Source organism: Equus asinus, chromosome 26 (assembly GCF_041296235.1).
Source record: "Equus asinus isolate D_3611 breed Donkey chromosome 26, EquAss-T2T_v2, whole genome shotgun sequence".
NCBI classification, from domain to species: domain Eukaryota; kingdom Metazoa; phylum Chordata; class Mammalia; order Perissodactyla; family Equidae; genus Equus; species Equus asinus.
Window position 1 is genome coordinate 35,242,527 of NC_091815.1, and position 11,171 is coordinate 35,253,697.

General features: G+C 47.1%; 1 protein-coding gene across 1 annotated transcript; it reads left to right on the forward strand.

Annotated features, from left to right (window-relative positions):
* The first annotated feature begins 823 nt into the window (after positions 1-823).
* Positions 824-10,669, forward strand: LOC106822328 (myeloid cell surface antigen CD33-like). The gene is made up of 6 exons (XM_014827448.3): positions 824-986; positions 1,054-1,434; positions 1,641-1,919; positions 3,486-3,582; positions 3,869-3,950; positions 9,364-10,669. Exons 1-6 carry the CDS (start codon positions 953-955, stop codon positions 9,502-9,504), a joined length of 1,014 nt encoding a protein of 337 aa, XP_014682934.2. The 5' UTR covers positions 824-952; the 3' UTR covers positions 9,505-10,669.
* Positions 10,670-11,171: the final 502 nt, after the last annotated feature.

The following is an 11,171-nucleotide window of genomic DNA, read 5'->3' on the forward strand; positions in this document are numbered from 1 at the left end:
TCTAAAAAGAATTCACTCCAGTCCACAAATCACTGAACGGCCACATTCAGGGAAAAGGAGTTTCCTCTGCACTGGCTCCTAGAACATGTGCTCTCGTTTTTGTTTTACATGAAGATGCTACATGTTTTTTGTTTTGTAGATGCCACTGTAACTTCATGAATCAGCATACTAGAAGTGAAAAAATAAAATCCCATACTCACATTTTAGAAAATACTCAATATCCTACTGGCACACACAGGAAACTCACCAGGGGCTGTAGCTGTAAAGCCCAAGAAGACAGAGTGTCTAGGGAGGGCGTGACACCACCAGGTGGGGAGCATCTCCGGGGCATGGACCAGGTGGGTCATATTCCTTCTTATCTCCAACCATCCTAACACCGAGATGCTCACTAAGTGTTTGGGGAATGAATGAATGAATGATTGAATGATTGGTTGCTGCCTTCATGTCACCTGGAAACTCTTTCTTTCCTCTGTCCCAGACACTCACAGAGACCCTAAAGAATCCTACACCAGGCAGGACCAACCACCTGAGCTCTAGATGAGGCTAGACCCTCCAAGATCAGGCAAGAGGTGGCCAGCTCCTTGGTGTAGACCACAGTGCTCAGAAAAGCACCCCAGATGGGAGGCCCCTAGAGTCACCGTGTCTCATCCTCAGATGTCCTCAGAGATCCTGGTCAGGCTCTGGGGCAGGAGGAAACCCCCACATTGGGACAGGGTATAGGGTCTGCTCCTTGTCTGCTCCTCTCTGGGTGGGTCTTGGGTTGTCTGGGTCATGAGGTGTCTGCCTGCTCTGCAAAATAGGGGACAAGCTCCAGCCTGCACTTCCTCTTCTGGGAATGGCCAAGGTCACTGGCTCCTCCTGAGCTTCCTGTACATCTCCCAGCAGTGCTGCCTCCAATTGCCTTCTTCTCCTTTCAGACCCAGGACTGACGTCCAGACCTTGCATCTCAGAGATGCTGCCACTGCTGCTGCCTCTGCTTTGGGCTGGTGAGTGGACTGAAGGGAGAGGGGGCAGGTGGGGAGGGGGCTGACTCTGACCCTTGCTTCCCCTCAGGGACCCTGGCTCAGCATGAAAACTACCAGTTGGAAGTGCAGGAATCCGTGACCGTGCAGGAGGGCCTGTGTGTCTCCGTGCCCTGCATCTTCTCCTACCCCCAGGACAAGTGGAATAACTCTGTCCCAGCTCATGGCTACTGGTTCCAGGAAGGGGCAAATGTACAGCAGGATGCTCCTGTGGCCACAAACAACCCAGTTCGTAAGGTGCAAGAGGACACCCAGGGCCGATCCCACCTCCTCGGGGACCCCCGGACCTACAACTGCTCTCTGGACATCAGAGACGCCAAGAGGAGGGACAATGGTAGATATTTTTTCAGGGTGGAGAGAGGAAAGGAAAAATGGAATTTCAAATCTATCCATCTCTCTGTGTCTGTGACAGGTAAGAAGCAGGTCCCAGGAATCACCACAGGGGACAGACACAGGGGTCTCAGGGGAGGGATGGTATGCAAGCTGTCTTCCGGGAGGAGATGGGGATCAGTGTGTTCAGGGCTCAAAGAGAGGAGCTGGGCCACAGCCTGAAGCTTCTCTCAGGGCTGCACCTCAAACTCTCACTGCTGATCCCTGTGCCTCTCCTCTTCTTACCAGCCCTGACCTACACGCCCCACATCCTCATCCCGGGGACTCTGGAGTCTGGTCGCCCCAGCAGCCTGACCTGTTCTGTGCCCTGGGCCTGTGAGCGGGGTACACCCCCCATCTTATCCTGGACATCAGCTGCCCTCACCTCCCTGGGACCCAGGACCCACCTTTCCTCAGTGCTCACCCTCACCCCAAGGCCCCACGACCTTGGCACCAACCTCACCTGTCAGGTGCAGTTCCCTGCAGCTGGTGTGACTGTGGAGAGGACCATCCAGCTCAACGTCACCTGTGAGTGCTGGGCCAGGTCTCCTGGGTCCCTAAGAGTGTGGGGGGGCAGGAAGGCCAGACTGGCAAAACTTGTTCTTTTATCTTTGGGGCCTGGCTAATTAGGGGACCTGAAAGGATGCAAATCCTGTCCCTCCTGCATTTCTGTGGCTCCTGGGGGTTGAGAGGACGCCTATACTTCTCTCATCCCACCCTCCCACTGGAGGGGGAAACACCCTCTTCTCATCTTAAGTCCTCCAGAGAACCCAGAGATGTGTGCCTGCCTGAGGGATGGCCCAGGTAGGAAGGAGCCCCCTCCCATGGGACCTTGACTGGGGTGGGGTCTCTGCCACGTTGGGTCAGAGCTGGGCTGTCAGAGCTCAGATCAGGGCTGGGGTTGGGAACTGTGGTTGGACTTGAGAAATGCCCGTCAGGGTTCCTTCCTCAATATCTTCCAACTCCAGTCTTGCCAAGAAGACTTGCAACTTCCTCCTTCCCCATCAGAAATGTGCTCTTTATCTTCCTCCAGTCACTGAAAGCCTTGGGAGAATTTATTACTGACTTTATTTTTTTAGAGCTGTTTTAGGTTCACAGCAAAATAGAGAGGAAGTTAGAGAGTTTCCCTTGTACCCGCTGAAATTTCCCACACATGCACGGCCCCCCACTATCAACATCCCCCACTAAAGGGTACGTTTGTTACAACCAATGAATCTACATGGACACGTCATTATCACTCAAAGTCCATCTTGGTGTTGTACATTCTATGAATTTGGACAAATGTGTGATGACACGCATCCACCATTGTAGTAGCATACAGAGTAATTGCATTGCCCCAAAATGGTCTTTGTGCCCTTTTTTGACTGTCAAACCCCAGCCCTCCCCTGATTTCTCTCTGGAACCCAGCTAGCCCTACTTCTTTATTCCCATGGGTAATGGCTCCTGGTCCCCTCACTGGACAGTGAATCCTATTAGGGCCTTCTCAGTGGTTCCCATCAAACCGTTGACAGGTGATGCCCAAGGACACATCTCTCACCCTGGGTGTTGGGCTCCCAGGAGGCATGGCGAGGCAGTGTATGGAGAGGTATCAGGGTCTGACCCGAAGTTCTGAGAACTCCCTGCTTCCACCCCTTTCTGGTGTCATGAAAGATGACCTTTGACTTGAGGGATGTGGCCAGTGGAAGAGAGCAGAGGAGATTTGGACACTCTCCCTGGAAGGAAGGAGGGACAAAGACTTCCGTATCCTTTAAAGCTCTGTGTGTGTTTCTCCATTTTGAATTCCCCTGAGGCCCAGACCCTCACTCTCCTGCTGTGGCCAGGTCTGGGAGCTTCTCTTGCAGAAAAACCCTGGGTGGAGACGAATCTGGGTCTCGGAAGAGATGGAAGTTTCTGGACACGAATGTCAGGGCTGGATAAGAGGTGTTGCACAGACGGTGCCGTTATGGAGAAGGCTGAGGTCCTAATGGGTGGGAGAAGCTAGGGGCTGAGCCCTGGATGGGAGGGAATGTGGGCCCCTCTCTAAGTGCTGGAGAGGAGGGCACACATGTCTGTTTATAAAGATTGCAGTTCACCTAAATTTTCTCTTGCCCTCAGGGGAACTGGGGACCAGGGAAGGAGTGATTCAAGGGGCCATTGTAGGAGCTGGTGTCACCGCTCTGCTCGCTCTCTGCCTCTGCCTCATCTTCTTCATGTGAGCTGGGTTGAGTGTGGGCCAAGAGTTGGAGAAGAGGAGGGTTGTGTGGGCCCAGAGCAAGGGTGGGGGTGCAGTGATGGTGAGAACCCAGCTGGAACCCTTTGAACCAAGCATGAGTGTGTTCCCAGCCCTGGTTCCAGAAATCCAGGAGCTACATAGGGTGGCTGGTTAAAAAGTCTTGTTATGAAGGCTCCTGGGCTCAGCCCATCCGCAACCTGCCTTAGTCCCTCATGCCAGCCTCAAAAGAGTGACCTGTGTCAAAGACCCTTCTGTCTCCCACCAGAGTGAAGACTTGCAGGAAGAAAGCAGCCAGGACAGCAGTTGGAGTGAATGACATCCACCCTGCTATTGAAACATCTTCCCTGGTGAGTGACATGGGCATCCTGGAATGCACATCTCCCTGGGTGGCCCACAGTCATGCTCCATTAGGCATTGTCCAGAAAAAAGTCCATCACCTTCCTGCTTGTTTGAAAATGTAAGTTTTATTATTACAGTCATCTGCCACATAACAATATTTCAGTCCACAATGAACCACACATACAATGGTGGTCCCATAAGATTAGTACCATACAGCCTAGAGGTGTAGTCGGCTATACCACCTAGCTTTGTGTAAGTACACTCTAGGATGTTTACACAATGATGGAATCACCTAAAGATGCATTTCTCAGAATGTATCCCAGTCGTTAAGCAATGCATGACTGTATTCGCCTATGTGAGGCCAACAGATCAAGAGAGTCATTATTCACAGTTCCCAAGAGGACGGGGAAATGCCACACCACACAGGGCCATGCAAGGAAGCACCAGGGTTAGTCAGGAGGCATAGGGAGCAAGGAGAAAATGTGGGCAGGAACCTTGATTGTGGTTTCCATGGGAAAGGCAAGGTGAAGACAAGTAGGTTTAGGACTGGCTGGCTTGAATAACTTCAGCAGACTCTGGGGTGCAGGTGCTGTCTCTAGTGTCTGCTACCTGGCCTGCAGTGATTAGGGTGGGAGGATAGTCTGGAGTGTAAGACTTGATCCAGGAAGTGGTTGGGGAGAAAGCTTTGGACTTGTAAGTTTGCAATATGAAAGGCAAGCTTGGGGCGGGCCCTTTACCATTTTTAGCAATTGGCTAGCCCCAGCAGGGGCAGTTCCATGGTCAGAAAGCCTTAGATGTCAAAAATCAGGAACTCGTGGTTAACGTGCCTCAAAACATACTTATTCTGGGCTCTCCATCTCACCAATGGCACTCTTGTCCTTGGCCCCCAACCACAGACTTGGTCTTGTTCCACCCCAGTTCTTCATCACCTCTTCCTGGTCCTACAGGCTGCAAAGTGTGTCTGTGATTCTGTTGAATACAGCTTAACACAGCCACTGCCTTTGAGCAGAGCTCCCCTCTCAGTCTTTATCCTGCTGCAGCCCTCCCACCTCTCCGCCCCAGCACATTAGCATTACCTCCATAATGAATGCACTGCTTCTCCACACTGCCATACGACGAGCGTCCAAACAATTTGGTCTGGCATTTGGTGCAGGAAAACTAGAGTCACCTCCACTGCTTCACTCCTCCCACACAGGCTTGCTCACCTCAAGCAGAGCAAGATTTTTGCATCTCAGAATCATTTCTCGGCTGTCCTCTCTTCCTCACATGCCTATACCAACCTGTCCTACTTCTGCTCATCCTTTGAGCTCTGACTTTACGTATTTATTTAACTCTGACTAATGTGGACACAGCTACGGGATTTTTGAGCACATGGTCAAAATCACCTGAGCGCTCATCTACTCATTCAGCAACGATCTCCCACTTTTCGATTGTTTTGTGGGATGCAGCAATACCTGTACTTTGAAAAATTCACAATTTACAAATGCAAAATGTACCTGCTGTTAAGGACTTACATTTATTGTGGATGGGATGTAAATGATGAACAAGGAAGTAGTGAAAATTTACAGGAAATAAGTGCTCCGGAGGGAAATGAAATGAGCGAATGGGGAGGGATGGTCTGGGGTCTGGAGCCTTTGAGAAAACACCTGCGGGAGGTGAAGGAGTGTGATGTGAGCCCTGAGAGAGGATCACTGAGGGCTCTAAACAGACAGAACAGCAAGTGCTAGGGCTCTGAAGTTGGGGCATCCCTAGTGTATTGGAGACATAGCAGGTAACACAGCGTTCCTAAAGCAGAGCTATATGGGGTTGGGGAGGGAATGAGGATGGAGAGGTATGGAGGTTGCAAATACCACAGGGTTCTGCAGTTCACCATAATCACTTACGTATTTTGAGAAGATTGACAATTTCTGTGTGTGCCTCTGTTAGTACTCACACAAAACATTTCATTTCTGACACCCTGCGAGTGGAGGTTTTCCCCACACCAAGCAAATCTCAGTGCCATCAGCTGATCGTCATACAATTTAAGTCAATTGTGACACTGTCTACTAGGATACACCATCAGATTCCACAGGTTAAGAGCTCAATCCCACAAGATTGCCCTTCACCCCCACTTCAGATGTCAATCACAAGTCCAGGTCGTCACCTGTGCTTCTGACCAACTGGCTGTAAATTGCAGGTTCCTGCGACCCCTCCTTAGGTTCAATCAGTTTGCTAGAGTGGCTCAGAGATTTCAAGAAAACAGTTTACTTTCTGTGTATCAGCCTATTGTAAAAGGATATGAGAATGGATTTCGATGAACAGCCAGATGAAGAGATGCATAAGGCATGTTATATGAGAAGGGGCAAGGAGCTTTCATGCCTTCTCTGGGAGAGGTACTCTGTCAGCACCTCCACGTGTTCACCAACCTGGAAGCTCCCTGAATCTCACACTATTGGGATTTTTATGGAGGCTTCACCATGTAGACGTGAGAGAATATTAACTCCATCTCCAACCTCTCTCCTCTTTGTGGAGGATAAGTGATGGGGCTGTAACTTCCAAGCTTCTAATCATGGCTTGGTCTTTCTGGTGACCAACCCCCATCCACGGGTCATTCAGAGTCACTTCCTTAGAACAAAAGGCACTCCTGTCACCCAGGAAATTCCAAGGGATTTCGGAGCTCTCTGTCAGGAACCAGAGTCAAAGACGAAACATTAAAACAGGAACTGGTGGCTTGCATATATATATATTCTATTATTTCACAGAAATGACCCGGCACTTATTTTAATGAGATCACTCTGGGTGCTGTGTTGAGAAGCTCTGTAGCAAGATAGAGTAAAAGACAGGAGAATAAATAAGGAAGACACTCAGATAATCTAGGGAAGAGATGATGCAGACTGTATTAGTTTGCTGGGGTCGCCACAACAAAATATCCTAGACTGGGTTGCTTAAACTTCAGAGATTTATTTTCTTATAGTTCTGAAGGTTGGAATACAAGATCAAGGTGCCAGCAGGGTTGGTTTCTCCTGAAAACTCTCCTTGGCTTGCAGATGGCCACCTTCTTGCTATGGGCTCACATGGTCTTTTCTCTGTGCACCCACATTCCTAATGTCTCTTCTTCTTCTTATAAGGATATAAGTCATTTTAGGCCTTACCCAAATGTCCTCTTTTATAATTAATTACCTTTTTAAAGGCCCTATCTCTACATAGAGTCACACTGGGGTTAGAGCTTCAACATTGAAGATGAGGGAATGCAATTCAGTCTATAAAACAGACTTAGTCCAGGGTAACAATGATGAATCTGGTGTGAAGGACTCAGATTCTGGACACATTTTGAAGGAGGTGCCAACAGGATTTCTTAATGGGATGGTAGAGTACATGTGATCAAAGAGAGCTCACTGCCTCTACCCCATCGATGTCAAAGATGATTCCATAGATCTTCATAGAGGTCAGAGATGCCCATAGATGCTCTAGATGGCCATGATGTCAAACGTGAATCCACAGATATCTGAGATATTCATAGATGTTCCTAGATGTCAAAGATGACTTTATAGAAGTCATACTTGCCCATAGACATTATATATCTCCATAGATGTCAGAGATGACTTCATACATGTCATAGATGTTCATAGATGTCAAAATCCATTGACATCCATAGATGTACATAGATAGCCATAGATGTCGATTAATGTCCATAGATACCAAAGATGACTCCAACATGGTTACCTTGAGAAACTTAAAGAACTGAGTTGTCAATTCCTGAAATTTCTAATTCTGCAGGAGGAGCATATTTTCAAGAGAAGATAAAATTTTTATCTTGTTACTATAAGTTTGAGGTACCTCTGAGACTTCCGAGTGAAGATGAAAAGTTGTTGGCAAAAGTTTGGAGCCCAGTAGAGGGGTCCAGGTGGGAGACACAGAGGTTTTGGAGTCCTCTACATCAAGGTCTGATAGTGGATGGAACCACAAAGAAGAGAAGGGGTCCACAGACAGAGTCCTGGGAACCACCAGCATTTAGAGTCAAGGACATAAGGTGAAAATAGCAAGAAGACCACTTAGAAAGAATAAATGACCATGTAGGGTTGGGCCCTGGTGTCCAAGAGGAGACGGAGCTTCAAGGAGGAGAGAGTGCTCATTTGTTCCAAATGTTAAGAAGTCCAGTATGCTAGGGTCTGAGAAATGACCATTTAAATTTCTCTAAGTGGTGTGACAGCTGATCCTAACAAAAGCAGATCTGGTGGCCTGGAGGAGGCAGATGTCCTGATTGGACTGAGTGTATGAGAGAATTGGAGGAGAGGAAATGGAAAGACACTTGAGAAATGTCGCAGTCAATCTAGAGCTGAGCAATGAGTCTGCAGCAGAAAATGGTCGTCCTCCTACATCCCCTGGAATTTCCTGAGTGACAGCACTGTCTTTTGTTGCAATGAGGTGACTCTTGGCGAGATCCTGGATAGAGATTTTCATCCCAGACTCCATTTCCAGTCACTGGAGAGGTACTGGAAAAGTAGTTAATGACTGATCTTGCCTTTGTGGAGAAGCCTCCATGAAAATCCCAAAAGTGTGGAGTTCAAGGAGCTTCCAAGTTCGTGAACACATGGAAGTGCTGGGAGGGTGGTGCTCCCAGAAAAGACATGGGAACTCCATGTACCTTGTACCTTGCCCTATGCATGTCTTCCTCTGGCTGTTCATCTCTGCTCTTTATCATATCCTTTTATAATAAGCTGGTACACAGTAGGTAAACTGTTTTCCCTAACTCTCTGAGCCACTCTAGCAAATTAATTGAACCCAAGAAGGGGGCTGTGGAACCTTCAATTTATAGCCAGTTGGTCAAAAGCCCAGATGACAACATGGACTTGTGACTGGCGTCTGAAGTGCTGGGGGAGGCAGTCCTGTAGGACTGAGCCCTTAGCCAGTGGGATATGATGCTATCTTTTTATAGCCTCAGATTTTCAACTGTAGGACAGCCAACTGGTGTCACAGAGCATTCCTTGTTGTGGGGAATAAAACCCCACACCTCTGGAGTCAGAAGAGTTGTGAGTGTGATAGTAGAGAGTGAAAGAGAGACACATAGGAGGAGTAGATTTTCATAAACACCTTCTTGTGTATCCAGTGCCCGGTGCATAGGAGAACTCAGCGAGACCATGATCAGTATCTGTGTGACCTTGGGAAGTACCTAGCCTCTCTGAGACTTAGCTTCTTGCTCTGTATAATAATAATATTTTCCACGTGAATCTGTGTGAGTGTTCAGAAGAATAGGAAAGCAACCAATAAGTGCTATACTTGTTGGATAATTATATTAATGGGATTTAAGAAATGTTTGATAAAAGGAAGGAAAAATGAATAAATGTTGTGTCAGAATCAAATTCATTTCACTGACCCTCTCTCTCTTCTCCCTGCCCCACCCCCATTCCTGTGCTCTGACCACCTTTTTTCCTCTCCACACAGGGTCACCAGCAGGAGCCCAAGTCAGACAGCCCTGCTGACCCCACGTGCTCCGCAGGGATCTCCTCCGCCTTGGAGATGGAGGAGGAGCCGCATTATGCCTCCTCCAGCTTTCACAGGGTGAATCTTCAGGAGGGCACCTAAAGGACCCAGTGAGGAACCAATGGGAGCATCAGGCTCAGCCAGAGCATCCATATCCCCTACAGGAAGTGGGGTCCAAATTCAGGTTCTTGGAAACTTAACATCCCCATAGGCAATAGGTTTATAAACTATTGTATGTTAGTCTCCTGCTATCCTGAAACTACTTCAGGCTTTGCAATCAGAGAGACCTGGGATCTAATCCATGCTCTCTTATTTATTAAGAGGAAAACATCAGGGAAGCCACCCTACCCTTCCACGTCTAGCTTTGCTGCTTTGTGAAATGGATGTAAGTCCTACCTCTCAGGGTTGCTGTGAGGATTAAATAAAAGTACATATGGGAAACACCCAGCAGAAGTCCTGGCACATTGTGAGAGTTGGGTGCATACTGGTCCCTTCTCCCTTGAACAGAAAGGCTTAGTTGACATTTCAACCAGAGGTCGGGTGTGCTCTGTCCCAGACACCACATCAGCCACATGTCAGTTCACTCTCTACTCAAAGCCCTCCCGTGGATCCCTTCCCTGACTTGACCTCCAGCATCACCTCTCTCCACTCCTGAATCTTCCCTTTCCATCCTCCCTGCCTCCTACTAGTCCTACAATGGGAAAAATCAGATATTAGTGTTTAGAAAACTTCCTAAAACTCACAGATGACTGTAATTAAAATACTTACCTATCTCCTCAGCTCAAAAGAATAATTTACAAGCTTCTCAGTTTGACATTCTAAGTCAGGGTCAGAAAACATTTTTAAAAAGGATCTGGTAGTAAATATTTTGGGTTTTACAAGCTGTATGGTCTCTATCACAGCTATTCAACTCCATGCTTTAGCACAAGAGCAGTCACAGAAGACCGCAAATAAATTAACGTGACTTTGTTCCAACAAAATTTTATATACAAAGAACAAAGCTGGAGGCATCACAATCCCTGACTTCAAAACATACTACAAAGCTACAGTAATCAAAACAGCATGGTATGGATACAAAAACAGGTGCATAGATCAATGGAACAGAATTGAAAGACCAGAAATAAAACCACACATCCATGGACAGCTAATCTTCAACAAAGGAGCTGAGGGCATACAATCAAGAAAAGAAAGTCTTTTCAACAAGTGGTGCTGGGAAAATTGGACAGCCACATGTAAAAGAATGAAAATTGACCATTCTTGTTCACCATTCACAAAAATAAACTCAAAATGGATCAAAGACCTAAAGGTAAGACCTGAAACCATAAAGCTTCTAGAAGAAAATATAGGCAGTACACTTTGACATCAGTATTAAAAGGATCTTTTCAGATACCATGTCTTCTCAGACAAGGGAAAAAATAGAAAGAATAAACAAATAAGACTTCATCGACTAAAGAGCTTCTTCAAGGCAAGGGAAAGCAGGATTGAAACAAAAAACAACCCACCAATTGGGAAAAATATTTGCAAGTCATATATACAACAAAGGGTTAATCTCCATAATATATAAAGAACTCACACCACTCAACAACAAAAAATCAAACAACCCGATCAAAAAATGGGCAGGAGACATGAACAAACATTTCTCTAAAGAAGATATATGGATGGTCAATAGGCACATGAAAAGATGTTCATCATCACTGATCATCAGGGAAATGCAAATCAAAACTACACTAAGATATCACCTTACACCCGTTAGAATGGCAAAAATAACC

Bases quoted from the DNA above. Each gene is read 5' to 3' on its own strand.
- LOC106822328 (XM_014827448.3), top strand. From the start codon at position 953: ATGCTGCCACTGCTGCTGCCTCTGCTTTGGGCTG. The intron at 987-1,053 runs GTGAGTGGACTG...GCTTCCCCTCAG, and splicing joins GCTGCCTCTGCTTTGGGCTG to GGACCCTGGCTCAGCATGAA. The intron at 3,951-9,363 runs GTGAGTGACATG...CTCTCCACACAG, and splicing joins CTATTGAAACATCTTCCCTG to GGTCACCAGCAGGAGCCCAA.